Genomic DNA, 21,775 nt, shown 5'->3' with positions numbered 1-21,775 from the left:
GCCATGTCAATGTGAAGTCTATGTGCAAGGCATGAGAGGGGCCAGCAGGACAAACACAATTGCACATGTGCAGTGGGCCACACAACGTGGAAGCAAACCTAGAAACTGAAAAACATTTTCTTTTTTATGCACTGCGTGGGCAATTTTTGTTCGAGTGACTGGGCGCCATCTTTGAGCTCAGTATCTTTTTTTCTTTTAAAACACCTATGATAGAGGTTTGAAGGGGATCAGCAGCTGGTTTGGAAGTGTTTTCCCCCATTCTGTATTACCATTAAAAATTTTATTATAAACAATATCATCAATTTTACTTAAGGCAGAAACACGGGACTCTGCCGGCTAATGAAACAATCGAATATGTTTATGTTATGACCACCAGTATGAATTATTTAAACTTCATTTCTGAGAAATCAAGTTTTGTTCATAATTTAAGCATGGCGGACAGGTATAAATACTACAATACCCACAGGCCTTGGTCACTGTTGGAGAAGAGGCTGAATTAAAAACACTTTGCCAATGCAGTTGTGAACAAAAAGAAATCTAAAGTAAATTGATTGAAGCTGCAGATTGTGTTTTCAGTTTTCTCAACACTGTCGTCTTTAGATGGCAACCGTCGTTAGCATGGAATGTCACAGAATATTAAGCTCAGCAGTGGGATGCTTCTTGCTAAAATGTACCTTGGTATTTTTAATTACGTTGCTAAATGCTCCACTATATCCTGTCTGCTATGTGGTGCTGGACAGGTAACATGCACTGCGTTTTTTTCTGCTTCTGGAAGCCACTACAGGAAAGCTGTGGGCCATAAAACCAAAACTATAAGCTGAAAGATGATAAAACAGTCTAGAGCAACTGCAGGACACTGCAGTGTTGGGTGCTAATTACCTGTGGGTACATTACTAAGAGCAACACCTTTCATGTTACACATAGTCATTTAAATTTTTTGTTAATATAAAATATTTCTATTTCTTATTTGTATGTATATATATTGGCCCATGTTGAACTGCCTGCAACTGAGTGTGATCAGAAAATGCTGATTGCAGTGGCACGTACATCCCAGTGCAAAAGTGCTGCACCATGCTGTTCAGTGGGACTTTGTTACAGTAAATGAATACATATTATTCTTTTTCACACCTCTCACTGTGTATATCACTTAAATATCACTTCCTCTTCCTCTTTGTGTGTGTAAAAGGCCTATAAAAAGCATCCACACACCCCCATGGATTATTTCATGTTCTTTTAAACTATTGAGTCACACTAGTTTAATTAAGTTTTAACTTTTTTAATAACATTAAAGCTCTGTAAGCATACATTTTTATTTTATCTAGAGGACACTGCAAAGTAGAGACATTTATTTTAGGCTTGTCAACCCATCTTTCTGTGTCTGCCTCCCTCCAGAGAACAGAATTTTATTAAAATAGTGTCTTTCTCAGTGTCTGTGCCATGGTGCCTGTTTGTGTTCACTCACTCTAGTCCCCTGAGAGCCACAGGGTTTAGTGTTTAAGATCCCGTGTCACTAGAAGGTGTCAGTCAAAGAAATATCTGCGAGTATGAGTAAGACATTTTGCTCCTTGACGCTGAGAACGGCTGTTTTTTTCTACTAAAGAGAGAAAAGGGGCAAATAAAGGTAGAAATGTGTACGGAAGTAGAGGATGAAAGCAGTTTGGAGCATGAAGGGGGGACTGAATGGTTGAGAGAGGTAGGGAAGGAAACGGTATGAGAGAGATTGTTGGCATGGTGATGTGCTGACTGGTGCCATTTGTTTCTCCTCACACTGAAGAGGAAGAAGCTCTAAAATTCAGGCCGCCTTTATATGCAGTTTTGGTGGAAACAGTGGAAACAAAGGCAGTGATTATGTTTAATGCGTTAATGTTGTGATGCATGAGTCTGTGTTTGCTCAAGGGTCATTCCATTATTCAGTTTAACCTAATGTAACAACAGGGGACAAATTAAAATGACAAAAAAACAAAAAGGTTTTGGGAAACTTTTTTTCTTTCATGCTGAGAGATAGATGAGAAGATTAATACTCTCATATCTCTGTGGGTGAAACATGAAGCTAGAGCCAGCATCCGGTTAGCTCAGCTTAGCCTACAGACTAGAAACAGCCTACTCAGCTGGCCTGCCAAAAAACAAAGTGTAGCTAAAAATGACGTGTGTGGTTTTAAGATATATACAGATATATACACCTTGGTTAGGAGCAGTAACTTCCTGGACTCTCTGTGGGTTGCCTGGCAACCTGACTCCAGGAAGATACTCTCAGAGCTGGGCTAATGCTTCCAGTCTTTACGCTAAGCTAACTGGCTGCTAGCAGAGCCTAATATTTAGTGGACCGATAAAAGAAGTTAGGGATTATTGATCTTCTCATCTAACTCTCTGGGAAGAAAGTGAAAATAGCCCAAAATCTCAAACAATTCCTTGAAATACTGTAGATAAGCTATATATATATATATATATATCAAGAAATGCTAATATGTATACACAATTAAGGGTGATTTAATCCTTACAAAGTAAAAATAGCATTAAAATGTTTTGTTAATGTAGACTACCAGCACTTGATGACCAGTGTGCATTTTCACTTCTCCAAATGGAATAAATGCATATGATTTACTGACAGCTTCAAGTACTTTGTACTTACTAGAAATGCACGTCTTAATGTGTCCATTTGAGTTTGAAATACTTCATGTCACAGATGCCTGTAGGGACTCATCCCCGTGTTCGATCAAAGGCAACAAAAAGATAGACGCTGGCACAGAGACATTTGATATTTCCTAGTATTTCCTATGTAATACTCAAAGAGGAAGAGATGATAATGTTACAAGCCAAACTCACTCATACATGGTGGCTCCTCACATATCGAACATACACCATATCATGACATAGGATTCTTACTGTGCCTCAGAATATCAATGTGTATTGATTTGACTCTCTCCTATTATTTCTATGTTACAGTAAAAGTAATAATGTGAAAAGGTTTCATACTGTGTGTGTGTGTGTGTGTGTGTGTGTGTGTGTGTGTGTGTGTGTGTGTGTGTGTGTGTGTGTGTGTGTGTGTGTGTGTGTATCAGGGCAGTTAGTGAGTGTGTTACTGATGTGAAAGTTAACTGTGTGTGTTCTTCTGTGTGTTGTCTCCAGGCTGCTGAGAGAGCAGTGGATCAGAGCCAAGTACGAGAGGAATGAGTTTGAGTTTATCGAAAAGCAGGAGCCTTACTCTGCAGGTAGGTGCATACTGGCGTGTTTGCATTATTATACTTGTGAGGACCCTCATCCAAGGCGATTTATTTTCAAGCTGAAGCTGATTTTCCTCATTAGTACACCTTCTGACTGAAATAAGACAGAGAGAGAAGATTGCTACCTATTTCCCAAATATGTCAAAATATCATGTTCGTGCTTCAGCATTCAGAGAACCGCAAACAACAGAATATGCTCACTTATCCTTTTCTCATCTTATCTTATAGCCTTATTACTAAAAAACTATTTCACCATTATGTGGACACGTGGGGAGTTCAGTTGTTTATGCTACAGCGCTGTAAAACATAGCAGTGTTTTCATTTCCTGATTTTCTATAAGTAGCTTTCATAATCATTTTCTGAATATAAAGACAATAAATATTACCAAGTGGAGATAATGTTACCATGTTGCTACATTATTATGGCCAATTGCCTCCAAATGTTGCAAGCTGCAATTGAAAAAATTATTTTGTACCAATTTTCTTGTAGCATCAGATGCAATTGCCCAGTTAGAAGGACACAAAGAAGACACACGCATGCAGAAGTACACTCATATGTAGAGTTCTTCCATATGTAGAAAATTCATAAATGGCTGGTCTATTATCATGTCAATCTTGAGTTGTTTACCCTTCGATAAGCAGAACCTTGAAAACTCCTCGGACAAACATCTCCTAGTGGATGCCAGTAGCTGGAATTCCATTATCCTGAAACATCCCTCGCCGACTTTCAGACATTCTTCTTTATCCTCCTTCCCCTAAGTGGTTGTGTTTGCCATTTAAAGCGCCGTTGCCATATTCAAGCAGTGACACTGTAATTGTCACCGCCGGAGAATAGAGCTGCCATTAAAACGGTGTGTGTGTGTGTGTGTGTGTGTGTGTGTGTGTGTGTGTGTTTGGGTTGGTTGTGTGTGGCAGCTGAGGGTACAGTATTTGTGTGTAAGGTGCGTGTCCACTTATATACATTTCATGTCTTGTTGGAGATTGAGCTTCCTGATTGGCTTGCAGTGACCTCATCTGTTTATTGTTACAGTGGAGAATCGTGCACACACACGCACACATGCACAGTGTAATGATATGAGTCATTCTGTCATCTCTATTTGTGCATTCATGCCCACTTCATCACTCAGTGTGAGGTGCATGACATCTGCGGGTGTGTATGTGTGGGTGCGGGAGTGGGCGGCTGAAATTGACTACTGGCAGTAACCTGGCCTCCACAGCGGCCAATGTTAATATTGATCCAGTATGCAAAGGCTAGGAGGAAGAAAAAGAGTGTCTGGGACGGAGGCGAGGGTGGGGACAAGGAGGGCTATTGATCGATGAGGTAATGCCAGTGTAGGTGAATGTTTCACGTCAGAAAGTCACAGCCACAAAGACATACACACACGCGGAGTGGAGTGAGTGCAGAGGACAAGAAGACAGAGGAGAGTAATCAATGGCGGAGGGCATTGAATAAGGGGAATGAGTAAGAGAGCAGTAGAGTGAAGAAACTGAAAATGAGGTCTGTGAAGGATTAAATGATGATACCAGGAATATTCTTTTCCTACTATATGTGAGATTATGGCTTTTTTTTTTTTTTTTACCATTGACCATCTACCCTGTGGTGAAAGTCCACCAGTACCAACTCACATTGTGCCGACAAGTACTGAGCAAAGATCATTTTCCTTTAAAGCTGCACTTTATTTTATATTACCAATGGTTCAAATGACTGCATGTAATGTCAAAGGGGTCGCTCATAATGACAAACTCGCCCAATACAATCATTTGTTCGAATAATCACACATAGTACAACTGTATGACACCACACAGTCTGCAGTTTCCCTTAACTCTATGGAGCATTTTAGTGTCTTTTAGCTCAGTGTTTTGGTTTTACAACTTTACTGTTTTGATTCATTCTCGCTGCTCTCATTAGTGTAATTTCCATTAATTAATTTCTTCCTGTTTCATACACTTAATAATCTGTCTTTCTTTATTATTTAATTGATTTTAGTGTGTACTTTTATATCTTATCTTTCAAGGCAAGGCAAATTATCTTTAATCCCATGTAATTTTCAGTTTTCAAGTTGATTCTGGAAAACATCATCAGTCAAATGGCTGAAATGCAAATGTGTCCCTTCTTTGGAACACCACCTGATTATGCTAAGACATCATTCCCCCACTAAGCCACAAAAATAGATCCAGATTAGAAAGAAAACACTTCACAGCGTGACCGAAATAGAAGAGAAAACAGAGAAAAGGAGGCAGTGTAGGCAGAGCTTTTCACCAAAATAGACTGAAGAAGAAGACATTGCAGGCTATAAATAGAACAGCTTATCATTAACATGGAAAAGGATGTAGAGAAAATAAAGTCTGTGTGTATGCTGTCTCATGCTGTATTTCATGCTACCCTTTCCTCTCTTGTCTGTTGTCGTCTTGTTTTCTCTCTCTCTCTCCGTCTCCTTTTCCTCCCTCCTTTTCAAAATGAGATTTCAAACGATCTTTGATTCCGACTTAACTGAAGTATCATCTTACGCCAACCAGTTACAACATCTCACCATTACTGTTACAAATGCCTCCTCTGTTTTAATCTCTCATCTGCTCTGATGGGTTTTTGATACCAACCTCCCAACCACACACACTTTTCTCTCTCTCTCTCTCTCTCTCTCTCTCTCTCTCTCTCTCTCTCTCTCTCTCTCTCTCTCTCTGCCCAGGCTACAGAGAGGGGTTTCTATGGAAACGAGGAAGAGACAACGGTCAGTTTCTCAGCCGAAAGTTCATCCTGTCAGAGAGGGAGGGAGCGCTGAAGTACTTCAACAAGCAGGATGTAAGCGAGATGATGCAGCTGATTTTAAAAGTGTTTACAGTCGACTGTGGGGTATGACTGTGTCCTGTTTGTGGTTCATGTCTCCCTCCACCAAGGCCAGGGATCCCAAAGCGGTGATGAAAATCGAGACCCTCAATGCCACCTTCCAGCCGGCCAAGATTGGCAACCCCTGCGGCCTACAGATCACCTACCTGAAAGACAACAGCACAAGGAACATCTTTGTCTACCACAGTGACGCAAAGGTACACTGTCAAACACTTTCACTGTACACATGTACAGTGCAGCAACATGTTGGTTATATGTCAAGACAGGGCACTGATACAGGGTTACCAGAATGACATGAATGCTGTCTGCTTTACCAAACACACTTGGAGTTGGAAATATCATTACTGTTCATGTGTTGATGACGACTGACCTATGGCAAATCAGTGTCACTTCTTAGCGTCAGCTCAGCTCGGTTTGAACCTCGATCGAGGTGGTATCAAAATAAGCACCAGGTACCGAATACTACCCATAATGGAAAACCAAATAAGAGCAAGTCGGGCCGTACTATGCAGCGGAAATGCGGCTAATGAGGTTAAAGTGCTGACTTTTAGCTGTAATTCAAAGGTGTCTACATCCACATTCAGCATAAAGAGTAGCAATTGTATTACTGTTCAAAAACAGGGGTACTATGGGGGAAAAAAGGGCTGCGATTGCTACAGTGTACAATCAGTATGGATGTGAATAGCCTTAAAGCTGAAAGTCAGCACTTTAACCTCATACACATTGTTTCATTTCAAAGATCAAAGCCAGCACGGTAGAGAAGGTCATCTTACCACATACACACTGCACTGCAGGGCTAATGTGAATTAAGTTTTATTTTGGCTTTGTTTTCTTGAATGGCTTTGAATTTAATCCAGGTTGCATTACAAAGAGGATTTGTTAGATTGGACTCTGGTTCTGTCCATTCTGATGATGCATAGCTTCCTGTAAGCTAGGTACTGCATGTCTTTCACTTGTCACTTGCTGCTGCTTCTGCCGCACTGCTGCCGTTCATACACCTCATCATCCACCTGGAGGGTCTGAGAATGTCTTCCCCCGGCGGAGGAGGGGAGTTATCATCACTCCCCACTCCCCGCTGTGCTGAGTGTGGTGCTTCCTTGTGGGGGGTGATGAGGTCAGAGCCCTTGACGCCAATGTCTACTTGTTCTACATTCACATATGAGTCCATTCCACATGCGTTGGTCGACTGAAATTCAGATAAATGCATCTATTATTCTTTGTTTTTCCGTTTAACAGTAAAGCAGTGGTATTTTATGTTTAGTTTGTAGGGTCAACAGCAACCCTTTAGGAAAATATCTGTAAATGCTATGGTAACACTTCATTTTATGGGTCCCGTAATTTCTATATAATTTCCTAGGAAGGAAGTTTCCTGGAAAGACCAATGTAATTTGGTACTAATGATAGAGAAGTAGACAGATGTTCTTGGCCAAGGCACTAAGTACCCACTTATTTATTTTGGTGTGTAAGAAAGAACAAGGCATTAATATAGTAGTTGCATAGTTAGCTTTAAATTTCCAGAGAATTTCCTGATAAAAGTGCCTAAATCCTCTTGACAGGAAAAACTGACTATATTTGCTGAATTGTATACTTGCCTATAGGCACAGTTTACATTTTTGTATGTTCAGCTGATTTGCTGTGACTAAAAGACTAACGGTTTGTACATTTCCTACAAAGTCCATCCCAAGAACCTTCCAAAAAAAAAATAAAAAAAGGTTTTGTGTCTAGGACTGCTTTGGGACTTGTAAAAACTAAAAGTTAGTCCCATTATCAATTTAAACAATCACCATTCTGATTTTTAACCTCTATGTGTGTGAGAGAGAGAAAGAAAGAAAGAAGTTCCTCAAAAATGAGAAGACTACTGAACTGTTCAGGTGAGTAAGTGGAGCCTTAGACATAAGTAGCACTGCTCCCTCTGCTGGCTGAGCGGTGTTACTGACAGCTGTGACAGAGCCGGTTCATTGGGTTCAGTCAGTGTCACTGTCACTCTTGTTCTGTGGTGGAGTTATCGACAGCACTGCAGCAACCGCACAGCACAGATTGCCTTTGACTACACCTTACTGTGTGGAAAGGATGCCTTCAGGGGCATCAGAGAAACTGTAAAAACACCACATTATTCACTCTGGACCTAAAATACATATCGGGAATAGGTACTGTGTGAATTCCAGCAGGACATGTTGCCACTGAGGGTTGTTTTTTTTTTTTTTTTTTTTACAGGAGATGGTCGACTGGTTCAATGCTATCAGAGCGGCCAGGTTCCACTACCTACAGGTGGCCTTCCCCGGAGCGAGTGACGAGGAGGTGAGCGAGAACGATTTAAGCTCACAACCCACTGTTATGGAGCTTGTAGTCAGGAAGGCGAAGCTGTCTGATCACGATGCATTCCTAAACCAAGAATGGAGGAATTATGTATTTTTCAGTGCTGTAATTGATTGTCACCAGATTTTACAAATTATTCATCCGCTGTGAGATGGATGGCTGTAAGGGGTTGACCTTTGAGTCTTTCTTTCACAAAACTCCATCCATCTTACAGTGTGTGGCATAATTATTTTACTACTTCTACTTCTCTTCTTCTCCAGCTGGTGCCCAAACTGACCCGAAACTTCATGAAGGAAGGCTTTATGGAGAAAACGGGTCCAAAGGTTTGTGCTGTGGTTATACTAACTGGATCCTACCACCTGTCTAAAGTGAAATTAGAGATAATAATATTATTAAGCCTCAGGTTCACAGTTACATCTGCCCTAATCTGACAAAAGTGTCCACAGGTCAAGTATAAAAGAATGCTTTCCAACTTGTTTTCCCTTATGAACACTTAAAATGAAGCTACGATGTCTACTTGCAGTACCCCAACACATTGCATTGAGTGATTTTTCATTCCCAGGATGTATAATTTTGATAAGTTTAGGTACGTTCACTTGAGTAGCTGAGGCCTGAAAAGGCTAAATCAATCTAGTATGATATACAAAGTAATGCAAAGACTAGGGATTTGGCCAAAAAAATATAGAATTTTGTATATCAGAACCATCGTTTTTTCATCTTTCATCTGACTGACCACCAGCTTGCTGTGCTATACAGTATACTAGATGCTCTAGTTAGTGCAGTATATCTCTACACCCTGTAGACCTCTTATGATAGCTTATACTCTTTGCAATGACTCCCTTTTGTTTTCTCTTCACGATTTAATTGTCTGTCTTTCTCTGCCACAGCACACAGAGGGCTTCAAGAAGAGGTGGTTTACTATGGATGACAGGAGACTCATGTACTTCAAAGACCCTCTGGTAAGAAGAGACTTGCACCCGTATGACCTCTTCTTTTGTTTTGACTGATCTGACTGATCCTCGCTCTCTTTCTGTCTCCCAGGATGCCTATGCCCGTGGTGAGGTGTTCATAGGCAGTAAGGAGAACAGCTACACGGTCCTGTCTGGCTTGCCCCCGTCCACGCAGGGCTACCACTGGAACCACGGCATCACCATCGTCACGCCAGACAGGAAATTCCTGTTTGCCTGTGAGACTGAGGCCGAGCAACGGGATTGGATAGCTGCCTTCCAGAGGGTCATCAATCGACCAATGAGGCCGCAGGAATATGCAGGTGTGAAAAAAAGGGCTCACTTTTTCCTGTTTTGTTTTTAGTGTTTATGGTTCTATGTTTAAAGGTACCCTTTGGAGTTTTTGACTGCTACCAGCACTATGGAGCAATGGTTTTAATGGTCCATTCTTTGTATCTTTTCAAAGGTCCAGTGTGTAACATTTAGGAGGATGTACTGGTAGAAATGCAATATAATATTCCTGACTATGTTTTCATGAGTGTATTATCACCTTACTATTATTACCTTAGAAGACGACATTTCATCTACAGAGGGAGCAGGTCCTCATGGCGGAGTCCGCCATGTTGAACTGCCATGTTTCTACAGTAGCCCAGGAAAGAGAAACCAAATACTGGCTCTAGATAGGGCCATATGCGTGTGTGAGTTCCATGGCCACAATAGCTTCTCCTACACGCTTGGTTGCAAATTATGCCTGTTCAAAGAGTGATACAGTCTTATGTTTTCCCTGTTCTTCTTTACATATTTTAGCACTTTGTCACAGTTTCTGTCTGTGGTTCTCTATCCTGCCAGGGCTTTACTGTGCCCTCTTTGTGCTTCTCTTTAATGTTTTGTGTCTGTTAAAGCTACAGCAGCATCAGGGGCCATTGTTATGCTATGCAAAACCACACATTGTGCTTCCCATAGTGTTGTTTAACAGTGGAACCCACTGCATGAGCACAGAACTGGTGATCATATTGCCTGTGAAGCCCCAGTGGCCTAATGGATAAGGCACTGGCCTCCTAAGCCAGGGATTGTGGGTTTGAGTCCCATCTGGGGTGGTTGTCAGCAGAGTGGCACAGCGGAAGCGTGCTGGGCCCATAACCCAGAGGTCGATGGATCGAAACCATCCTCTGCTAACAAGCTTTTACTGGCAGCTGGGCATTCTCTTCCACTGCTTCCTGACTGACCCACCCACTTTCATGGGTAAAGACACATTTGTAGTCTCTCTGAATGGGTCAACCTCACAATCTAACGAGTTAATGATCCTCATCCATGTAAGCCAAAGTCATGACATCACATCGGAGCTAGTGATCTCTCGATCTGCCTGTCTTTCATTGCTCCCTGAAAATGTGTGTGTTTCTGGGACGCATTGTCCAAGTTGTAAGACAAAAAAGCATCCATTACAGCACTGTATCTTGTAATGCTGTACACAGTTCAAATCAAACCAAATATTTATTTTCTTTTTTTCAAGCATGAAACATCCACAGTCCTGCCAATGGTTCCTTGCTGTTTTAATAATAGTGGGGATAACGTGCCAAGAAATGTAGCAATGCACCATTAAAGGGAAGGAAAAAGAAGAGGACAGTTAGCGAGCCAGTATTAAAGGTCCAGTGTGTAACATTTAGCAGGCAGAAATGGAATATAATAAGCATAGGTATGTTTTCAATAGTGTTTAATCAACTGCATATAGGAATCATTATGTTTTTGACCTTAGAATGAGCCGTTTGTATCAATAGATGTCACGAGTTGCCATCCACGGAGTCCGCCATGTTGAATCGCCATGTTTTTTTACAGTAGCCACGAGGGGACAAACCAAACAATGGCTCTAGATAGTGGCCATGCGTTTTTTGCACGTTTTGCCACCACCGTAGATGCCACAAAATCCTTCACACTGGACCTGAAATTAAACAAAGTCGGTTTCAAATTCTTTAAAAAAGCAGCTCTGCCAATGCTTATTGTTTTTTCATATTATTAGGCCTCAAGGATACACTTAATGCACCTGGGTGAGAAACAGTGATTGTAAATGGGGTTTTCTTTGTTCACTCCACAGGGTACCTTTAATTTTTTCTCTTGTAAAGCATCTTGAATGGTTTCTATTTAATGTGCTATAAAAATAAAGTCAAACAACACATACTGGTTTATAATATATCAAAACATTGTTCTGTATAACCTAACCTTTTCGTGTGTCTTTGCAGTGGAGGCCCATTTTAAACACAAGCCTTGACCACCGCAGGGAGCCACAGCTCAGTCGGACCGGCCCAGTCTCATTCAGATCAGAGACACTTCCAATGTGTGGGCACAGGGGGTTGGGTTGGGGGACAAGAGGGGGGTCTTGGGATGGGCCGGGATGAGAAAAGATGATGAAGAAAAAGAAGAGAGAGTCGGACGGACTCCAGTATATCTGTGTGTAGAAAACTTGAATTCTAATGGGACTAAAGGCCCACCGTGGGTTGAAACGTTGGCGATCAGAGGCCAAAGGGTAGATGATGTCACCACTATTGCGCCTACCGACCTTGTGCTATACATTATCATCCTTCCTTTCCTCTCAACCATGTGGACCCTTTCCCTGCAACAACCCCCCTCCCCCCTCAGATTTCGTCTTGTGAATGGTTCATTCTACCTGTAATCTAATGTAATTATGTAATCTAGAGTCATTTCACTGGTTGCTTAACAAAGACAATGCATTGTTAATTTATTGAATGTACAGTTTTGATGACAGTGGCTTACCGTGTGTGTGTGTGTGTGTGTGGAATTGTGACGTTTTCATTGAGGACGCTGTGAGGTTGAACCTCTGGCACTGAAACCCTGTTAAACCTGAACCTACAAAGTGCTGTTAACAACAAATATGCATAAAAACACACAAACTCTCAGTGATCACCGTCGCTGTTAACGTAGCCGGGGGTGGCCGATCTGCATCCAGACAGGGTTCTTTTAAAACCTCAATCTGACAGCTGTTCTCTTATTTATTTGTACTGTTGAACATACTGAGTCATTGTAGACAGTTACTGCTGCTTTTAAGGATTGTAATGTGACAGGATTGTAATTTATATAACACTTCTACAACTGTTTTATTTACGTTTTGCATCTTGTTTTAAAGACACATTGTTGTGTTGGCCCTTAAATCACAGTGATGGTTAGTTTCATTATGGGAATCTTAACATTAATACAGGTGAACCTGAAATCAAGTGGCAGTGTTTGATTTTTCCTTATTTCGGTATATCTGTGTCTTCCTTAGGACTACATACAATACAAATATGACACTTTTCAACACAAGGTTTAAAGGTTTATTCTGGGTTTTTACATTTTATATTTATACATTTAGCCCTCATTCTTATAGGTAATAATAACGTATTTATGTTATTTGTATATGGACAATTATATATGTGGACCAATGCCACATACTACAGAATTTATAGCCATTTATAACCCCAAAACACAGACACTTAAAGGTGCAGTATGCAATTGTGGAGAAAGACATACAAGCACGCAAACACAGCAGCAAAAACACAACGGAGTAAAAAGTAGCGAGATTTAGTTGTTTTTTTTGCAATTGTTTTTACAAAACTACAGTGACTTAAGAGGCAGGTTTGTAGCTAAGCTAACAAGGAAGGTAACATTAGCAAACTTGCATTTGTACATCTTCGTGGCTTTAAAAGCCTTTGCAAAAATGGATAATAAAAAGGACAAATACCATGATATAGAGTAAACAACGACAGAATGTAATGTAACTAATGTTGACTAGGTTGTGGGTCAGCGAAGCTGTGCAGCTGACATACAGAGAGAACAAGACAGCAATATTCACAACTCTCCCACTACTATAGCTAACATCACAACAACAGCATATCTTGGCAAACTAAGAAAGTAAGCTGAATGTCCGTGGACAAGTGGTTTAACGTGACCTGACACACAAATCATGGCTGAAATAAGGGTGTGGCACTTTTTTTCCATGTATAGAGCCAGTTCTGTGTACAAACACCATTTATTTTCACCACATGCACAGGACGGACAGTTAGCAGACTGTGAGGAGTTATTTGCTGAATTTGACAAAGCTATATTGTATTAGAATCACAGACCCCACTTTCCATTCATTTAAACCAAAGACTTTGTTGTAGTGATGTCATTCTTAGGTTCCAGCAATTAATTTGGTAAAGTTTAAAACACCCACGTTGAAATAAACTTGAATTGTCCTTTAGAGCCCCTGAAAACTTCTTATTGTGTTCGAGCAAGTGTACTTTAAAGGCAGTGCTATTATTTAAGTGCAGTTACATGTATTAATCCAGCAGATGGCGCTCCTGTTACTTTAAAAGGGAGCTTGCATATTGTTACTGTCAGGTGAAATCTTCATATGGTGAAATGTTGTCATCCTTGAACCGAATTAGTTTGCAGATTTTCTTTCACTTGTGATGACAGGTGACAAATTAAAGGAATAGTTTGACATTATGGGAAGTCGATACCACTTTCATGTCTGTGCAATAAAAGAAAACTACATTGATTAGCATTAGCATTGCAGTGCTATAATATTGTCGAACTCACAATGTACAATAAAAAAAATACCAAAATCGATGTAGCAGAATCAGATATATTGTTTTCCTTATTCCACACATTCTTCACTGTCCTGGCACCTACATTACCCACAATGCAATACAATTTCATATATGCAGTAGTAGCACCAAAGATGTGTAAAATCAGAGAATAGAGTTTGAGCCAGGAGGCGATTAGGTTAACTTTGCATAAAGACTGAAAGCTTGGGCTAGCCTGGCTCTTTATGAAAGTCTGTAACTCCTTAAAGCCCAAATTTTTCCATTTCCATTTTACAGATTAAAGAAATGAGATATGTGTTCATTAGTGAGCCTTAGGGGTGTTGGTAGGCTTATTTTTATGCTACGCTAAGCAAATTGCCTTCTGGTTCTAGCACCCTACTAATCATCACAGACATGGCAGTGGGATTCATGTTCTCATCAAACTCTCAGCAAATAATCAAAACAGCATATTCCCCAACATGGCAAACTATTCCTTTAAAGGAATAGAAACAGGAAAAAGCATAGTGGCGAGACATAATAAATGTAGACGCAGGGTGGAGAGGGTTGCTGGACTGAATAGATGAGAATGAAAACAATATGAGCCATAGATTTATAGTTACTAGATCTAAGCCCAATTGAACAGCTATGGGAGTTTTTGAAACAGCATGTAAGGTGGTGCTCTCCACCACCACCATCAACATTAAATGAGGGAATATTTTTTTAAAAGGAATTGCATTCATCCACCCAGAGACTTGAAGCCAAAGAACACTGAAGGTGTTCTGCAGGCACATGGTGGCCCCCAACACCTTAAAAAGACACTGCTGTGAGGTCCTTTAATTTGCCAGCCATTTGTATGGAGAAGGTCATTGCAGAAGGTGCTGTAGTACTCTAGTATTTTCTTATTTGGAAAGGCCTCATGCTGTTCATTTATTTTATATGACTATAGATGGCGCTCATCAGTCACTTGCAAAAGGAGATCACCATGTGTGGAGTTGCACACTCACAGTAGGATAAAGTGTGAACTGGTCCGGTGGTGTAAATGTCACCTGATGATCTCGCCACTCTTCCACAAACTTCCACATGCACACACTGGCTCCAGAGCCTTTCGGAATTATGGGTAAATCAATGTTGCTTCTGTCTGGCTGTCTTGTTGTCGTTGGCAACCAGGATGTCATGTTAAACTGCTCAGACAGTGAGCCACTGAGCTGCAGCGGGCAGGTCGTACCCACAGGAAGTGTTTAAAAGCAGGGCAGGACGTCGGCTCAGCAGCCACCGTGTTTGTCCTGCAGATGATACAGTCAGTGAGGTGCTGGCACATGTAGCAAACATTTATTAATGGTAAAGCTGCTGCTTCAGTAATTTGGCCTTAATTTTATAGGAAAAATTTCATATTCTGGTTATATTTCTGAACTATTTTACGTTTACAACATTCTTTGTGTGTAAGACTTGTTCTTTAAAACTTCTCTTTAGATAATTTAATAAACACATTAAAGTTAGACTCATGTCGATAAGTCGAAGCCTTTTTCTATGTCATAAGTCAGTGGAGTAGTTCTTGTAGTTATTTACATTGCCTAGAAAACCCAATCCAGCTGCCCTGTCCATCAGGCCCCGCAGCCGACGCTCCAGCCAGAGCCAGGACTGTGAAATTAGCTAATCTCCTCACAGGAAACCCAACAGGAGCAGCTGTTGGACTGGAAACAAACTGGAAATTAAACAGCCGAGAGGAACAGGTCAGCAGTAAGAAGTCCAGCCAAGGGAGAAAAATGGCCTCAGTGATATGAGATTGGAATCTATTGTTTCTGCTGAGTGTCCCGTAATGTTGCGATCTTGAGTTTTATATTAATCTGCAGTTGCACCTCGTCGGACCCTGCACCTGATGTGAGAGAAAGAGAAATGTACTGTGAAATAACTTGGATGGTTAAAGCCTGCACATAATCTCAGTGCGTGACATTTTGATGGCAGTTCGCCTAGATACAGAAGTGATACATTTTGAACACTAAATCACATAATAACTGCACGATGATAAAGTGCTCAAGGGGTTGTACATGAGTTTAATTTTACCCTCAAGGACTGTAAATATGTCATTTAGAGTAGGGAAATATGGGAAATATGCTTATTTGCATTCTTGGCCACAGTGAGATGAGGAGATTGATACTACTCACATATCTGTTCATTAAATACAATGCTACAAGGAGACGGTTTTTATTAGCTAGCATTAAGACCAGAAACGAGGTTTAACAGCTTTGGCTTATCCAAAGGTGAATTAATTTGTCTATCAGCCTGCTAATGAACACATTATATCCTGTTTGTTCAATTCATACAGAAAGCCCCCAAAGTTGTGGTTCCACAGGGGTTAGAACAAGACTCTAGGTAGTCCGGCTGAAAGATAACCTAGCACAGTTATGATATGTCTGTGTTATTGAACATGTTAATTAGTGTGCTTAAAGCAGCTATAATCAATATTTTAATATTAACAATGTATCAAATGACAATGTGAAAACAATGCGTGTGTGAAAGGGGTCACTCATAGGGATGAATCTTCAGAGAATTCTCACCAGAATCTGCAGCTCCCCTTGGCTGTATAGTGAGTTGAAGTTCACTGTTTAGCTGTCCGAATGCAACCTTACTGTTTTAGTTCTCTCTTAATCAATCTCATAGTGCTAACAGAGCTAAAAGGAGGTGACCAGGTCAGGTGGCCAGAAACACGATATACAATGATAATGTTTGATGTGTAACAAGCACCTGTTCAACTTAAACAGTGATGATATGTCATTGTTGTGTACACACACAATTTACTGCTTGTCTAAAAAATCATCGTCATTTTTTTTACCTTTGGACAGAGTGATTCTAGCTTTTATGCTAAGCCAAACTAATGGCCAGCTGGCAGCAATATTTAGCGTACAGACATGGGATCATTATGAATCTTATCCTCTAACTCTCACTGAGTAACTGAACATTAATTAGAATAAGACACACTGTCTCGGAAGAGACATTTTTTTCTATTGTCTCTGACTTGTCTTGGACTCGATATTTGCACTCAGAATTGTCTCAGACTTGGCCATTGGTCTCGCCAAATATTCTAGTTAGTCTCAACTGAGTCCGGAAATATATGGGTTTTTTTTGTGAAGTAACTTCCTCCTTCAAAACAAAATCATTGATGATGCGTGCTTTTTCAGAAAACAGGTATTGATTTAATTCAAAATACATCTAGAACAGGTACTGACATTGGCTTACCAGGCCGCCAATCAATGTCTCTTGCAATCGTAGGCCTGGATGCCAAATGTCTTGTTCTTAACTCTGTCTCTCTCATTTGGACTTGGTCTTGACTCAGTGGCGACTAGTCCTGGTCTTGGACTCAACAAAGGTGGGCTTTAATACAGCACTGCTAAAAAATCCTTACAGAATAATGCAGAACCTTCACATAAAAGGAAAAAAATGAAACACCTTCAGTTTTAATCAGAGTCTACTTTGGATCACATTGAGGGTGAAGGTAAAGAAACTATTTCACTCAGCCAGATTAAGAGTGGAAAAACTTTCATTAAACCTGAAACTCCCTGTCTTAAATAGGTGCTACTCGCATACCAACATTTCATTAGTGTGGAGTTTTAATGGACCATTTTAGCGTCCAGTGCATGTTTAAATGTCATTTCTCCATCCTTTTCACTTAAAAAAGAGTCAAAACACTGAATCTTTGTTCAGATATTTTTCCATTAAAATGAACAAATGTAACAATATATAGATGCACAACATGAGCCATTTGAAGTTTTGCCCAAAAAAGATCAGCATTGTCCTTTAGAAATCCATACTGGTCAAAAACTTAGGAATTAATTCTTGAGTCATCAAAATCTCCAAACATTGTCTTATAAGTTCTGTGCCAATCTGTGTAGTGGCCAAACATTTGAAGGGTTTCCTCTTCTTCAAGGCCTGGTTAGTGTTGTGTAGATAGGCTGCTCCCAGCCGGAGGGAGGACTGTGTGGAGGTGGTGCCAAGGCCAGGCTGTTGATAAGCGGTGTGGTGTAAGGCCTGCGAGAGGAGTGAAAGTACGGGTACTGATACAGATGGGCAGGGTACCCAGAGAAGGCGCTGTAGAAACTGGAGCTTTGAAGGTCAGTGTAGTCAGATTGGTTGGTGGAAGATGAGGAGGAAGTGGAGGAAGGGCAGATGCCAGAACCGAGGGAGGTGTACTCAGGTTGTGGCGGTGGAGGAGTGGAGGTGCAGGAGCTGCTGTAGTGACCTGGGCTCATCTGCTCAGTTTTGATCTGAGGTTTTTGGCTGGTGTCCTCGTGGAGCCCATGCGGGTCACGACTGGAAGAGGATGGTGGCATTCCTGTGGAAGTCCCACTTTTAGGTGTCCAGGTGGAAAGGCTGTGGGAGTGAGAGTGGATGTTAGGTAGGGTGAAGGATCCAGGAGGGTTGTTATGTCCATGGCTGGTATCTGGTGGGGTTAGAACAGTGGAGCTGTGGCTGTTGGGAGGGAGGTACTGATCAAATTCATGGACGTCGAATCCGTCAATGGTGCTGATGACATCAGTGCTGAGCTCTGAGATGTCCACATTACTGAAGTCGATGTTCTGGCGGGTGGTGGGAGGAACGGAACCAGCACTGCTGTCCACGGGCCGGTGGCCCTCATGTTTGTTCCCTGCATGAAGGTCTGTTTTAGGGGTAGTGGGAGGTGTTGGAGGTCCATGAGACTGACCTGGAAAACAAAACCAAGGCAACACTAATCAACATTTTTTCAAGCTGGAGCAAAAAAGGTGAAAGAGGTCGATTGCAACATTGCTCTAATAAAAAGTGTATTCAAATTTAATATCTGGATGGTATGAGTCATCTCACCAGTCCTGTCTGGATGGTAATGATGGTGCACCTCCCCTGCGCCAGTCAACCTAGCCACCCCTGGTTCTGTCTTATACAAGCCCTGTTGATGTTGCTGCTGGACTAGTCCGGGCCTACAGTCCCCCTGTCCCAGTTTGGTGTTCTTACGTCTCCGAGGCTGGTACTTGTAGTCTGGGTAGTCTTTCTTGTGCTGCAGCCTCAGTCTTTCCGCCTCCTCAATGAAAGGACGCTTCTCTGTTTCAGAGAGAAGTCTGAGGAAGATAGGAATGAATTGTTGAATAATTGAAAGTCCTTTTAAATCAATATATTATACATAGTAAATATATTTATATATATATATTTACTACTTTACTACCAAATAAAGGAGTTTATAAATGGTTATGAAACAGTCTCATTTTAATAATGATGTCTCTATATTACATATATATAAACAAGACCATCAGCAAGAAGATTGGCTATTCATAGCTATCCTTACTGCCTGCCAGTAGGTCGGATTAGGTTGGATTACCATGAGGTGGTAAAATACTTGTAGGGGCTTTAAAGGACCAGTGTGTAGGATTTAGTGGCATCTAGTGGTGTAGTTGCAGATCGCAACACCTTTGCTTCACCCTCCCCTTCCAAGCACAAAGAAGAAACTATGGTGGCTGCAAAAGGCAAACAGCCCTATCTAGAGCCAGCATTTGTCCCATCTGGGCTACTGCTCTAAAGGCTCATTCTGAGGTCACAAAAACATAACGATTCCTATATTCAAGTGATTATACACTACTGAAAACATATTTTATGCATATTATATTCCATTTCTGCCAAAAGAGCATCCTAAATGTTACACGTTGGACCTTTTAGTGTGAATGGACAGATGTTGCGAGTTCCTGAGCTAAAGCAGCTCTGTTCCTGGACAAACCAAAGACTCCCAGAGCATCCGTCAGCTTTTGGAAGTCATGTTACCTCTTTCCTTTTCTCCAGCCATGGCCACAGCAGCTGAAGGCCAAAGTTTTCCAGAAAACTGTGTTGCTTGTGAGATCTTCTGGCTCCCCAAATTGGAAATTTGGCCAGGAAATCTATTTGCATGCATTGCAGGACAGGCTGCCAGCACGCAGAAAGTTTTGATGCATTTTGAACTCTTTAGAGCCCAAACAAGTAGGACAGCCTGTGTGGCACTGCATCAAATTTTCAACACTGGAACCAAGAGGGCACTTTCTCATAATAATCTCGACAGTAAGATGCTACTTACACGGTAGTCCAACAATATAACATAGTATAACATACAGGAGTTATTCTATGTAGTACTGTAATTAAAGTACATTTTGTTAAAAATGCTCACATACGTTTACTTAAGTGACATTTTAACAGCAGAACTTTACTTGTAATGGAGATTTTTTATATTTTTTACTTAAGGTGTGAATACTGGCTGCATTTTAAATTTAGTTAGATTGCATTCCAGTAGAAATTGAGCTGATTGACAGAGAATATCAGAGTTTGGCTATCTCTTTACTTTGGTCTTTTATTAAACAGTACAAACTTATTTACCCTTTGCAATTATTTTGCCATCAATCTTTTTGTATTTATGCAACATTTATTGGTCTTCATTTAATAACTTAAGTAATACTGTTTTATTGCATGTCAGTTCTGATTTCTGATTTAATCAGAATAGTTGATTCATTTCGGAATGAAATTCCCAGCAGAGAAAACCAAGATTTTGGCTTGGAAACACAAGCAGTGGTGGTCTGGACAAACTGCTCACTAATTTTGAGACTCTATTGAGCTCTGTTACCCACCGCCACAGTTTGCCCAGAGTCTTGCTGAGCTCAGCGTTGTGCAGATGAGGATACTGGTCCGCCAGTTTCTTCCGCGCAGCTTGCGCCCAAACCATGAACGCGTTCATCGGCCGTTTCACATGCGGTTTGCTCTTCAGCCCTCTCTCCCCGTGGGAAGGCATGGGTAGCAGCGACCAGTCGTAACCTTTCAGCACCTGAGACACCGCGTCGCGGATGCAGGCAGGGAAGCGTTCATCCTCCATGCTGCTCTCCATGCTTCTCTCCGGTTTGTGCGTAAAACCGGGCTGGCGCGCTGCCTCCTGCGCGTCGGAGCCTGCCGGAGAGGTCGGGGACTCTGAATCAGATCCATGATGGGACATGGAGCTGTCGCTGCCTGAGGGGCTGCGCGGATGGTCTGTCAACTTGTTCTCTTCTGTCATTCTTGGTTGATAAAAAGTTGCTAGAAGAGCGTAAATGCGCACGCCTCCGTAGGAAGACTGACCGAACCCTAAATCAGGTAAAATCCCAAATTTCTTGTCCTGAACTTTCCATTCCTTTACACAAGCTCCTCCACAGCCAGGCAAAGTTTGAGCAGCCACTATTTTCTTTTTAGTTCTTTAAGTCCCCTCAGAAGTTGCATCTCTCCACCCCTCGTGTCCCATTGGCTTTGCAAAGTTTTACAAGCAGAGTTCCTCCTAGTTCGGCTTAACGCAGCAGGAGGAGGCAAATAATTGTTAATAGTCAATATTAATATAATATAATATCTATAATTTAAATGTAAAGATGTTTTGGAGTCTACCAACGGCTGGATATGATTTGTCAGTTCAGAGTCAGACTTACGTATTTCAATGTCATACTATTTCCGGACATATAGTCTAATTCTACCTCACTACATTTCAGAGACAACTTTTGATATAAAAAGATGAGCTCACAATGTATCACATTGTTATCTAAGCCAGTATAAATAGGTACTTCAAATTAGCTCCACCGTGTGCACAAAAGAATGCATAATAAATCATAATCCAATAATATAAAGAATATTTCTCTCCCAAAGCATTCTCTAATGGGTGTTTGGATTTGATATAAAAACCTGAATACTTGTTCCACTACTGTCCAAGTCTGTCCTATAATAATAATAATAATAATAATAATAATAATGATAATAATAATGATAATAATAATAATAATAGTAGTAGTATTACCACATACATATATGTCCCAAATAAGACAGTGATTCTACTGTTTTTTTTTCTTATTTATATTCTGTTATTATTTTAATTCTAAACTAACAACAACAACGA

At 40.9% G+C, this 21,775-nt stretch overlaps 2 protein-coding genes and 1 non-coding gene across 3 annotated transcripts in view; 2 read left to right on the top strand and 1 right to left on the bottom strand.

The window, feature by feature from the left end:
• LOC127373511 (arf-GAP with dual PH domain-containing protein 1) overlaps nucleotides 1–13,930 on the top strand; it is a 29,854-nt gene extending 15,924 nt beyond the window's left edge. Inside the window, exons 4-11 of the mRNA XM_051418052.1 lie at nucleotides 3,127–3,209; nucleotides 5,908–6,020; nucleotides 6,116–6,262; nucleotides 8,280–8,363; nucleotides 8,642–8,704; nucleotides 9,269–9,340; nucleotides 9,423–9,651; nucleotides 11,563–13,930. Coding sequence (XP_051274012.1) covers nucleotides 3,127–3,209; nucleotides 5,908–6,020; nucleotides 6,116–6,262; nucleotides 8,280–8,363; nucleotides 8,642–8,704; nucleotides 9,269–9,340; nucleotides 9,423–9,651; nucleotides 11,563–11,591 — 820 coding nt within the window. The 3' untranslated portion in view covers nucleotides 11,592–13,930. The remainder of the gene's footprint in view (nucleotides 1–3,126; nucleotides 3,210–5,907; nucleotides 6,021–6,115; nucleotides 6,263–8,279; nucleotides 8,364–8,641; nucleotides 8,705–9,268; nucleotides 9,341–9,422; nucleotides 9,652–11,562) is intronic.
• Nucleotides 10,353–10,425, top strand: trnar-ccu (transfer RNA arginine (anticodon CCU)). The gene has a single exon. It is a non-coding gene; the product is annotated as a tRNA-Arg (tRNA).
• Nucleotides 13,931–16,073: 2,143 nt separating the features above from the next.
• On the bottom strand, nucleotides 16,074–21,495 carry sox8a (SRY-box transcription factor 8a). Its single transcript, XM_051418051.1, has 3 exons — nucleotides 20,496–21,495; nucleotides 18,721–18,971; nucleotides 16,074–18,583 (listed from the first exon to the last, which is right to left on the bottom strand). Exons 1-3 carry the CDS (start codon nucleotides 20,912–20,914, stop codon nucleotides 17,805–17,807), a joined length of 1,449 nt encoding a protein of 482 aa, XP_051274011.1. The 5' UTR covers nucleotides 20,915–21,495; the 3' UTR covers nucleotides 16,074–17,804.
• Nucleotides 21,496–21,775: the final 280 nt, after the last annotated feature.

Source organism: Dicentrarchus labrax, unplaced genomic scaffold, assembly GCF_905237075.1.
Source record: "Dicentrarchus labrax unplaced genomic scaffold, dlabrax2021, whole genome shotgun sequence".
In the NCBI taxonomy this organism is placed as follows: domain Eukaryota; kingdom Metazoa; phylum Chordata; class Actinopteri; family Moronidae; genus Dicentrarchus; species Dicentrarchus labrax.
Note: the sequence above shows the minus strand (reverse complement) of the source record. Positions and strands in the feature narration are given on the sequence as shown.

Coding starts and splice junctions, on each gene's coding strand:
- sox8a (XM_051418051.1), bottom strand. CDS start 20,914: ATGACAGAAGAGAACAAGTTGACAGACCATCCGCGCAGCCCCTCAGGC. Junction 18,972..20,495: donor ACTCTGGGCAAACTGTGGCG/GTGGGTAACAGA, acceptor TATCTTCCTCAG/ACTTCTCTCTGAAACAGAGA. Junction 18,584..18,720: donor TTACCATCCAGACAGGACTG/GTGAGATGACTC, acceptor TTTGTTTTCCAG/GTCAGTCTCATGGACCTCCA.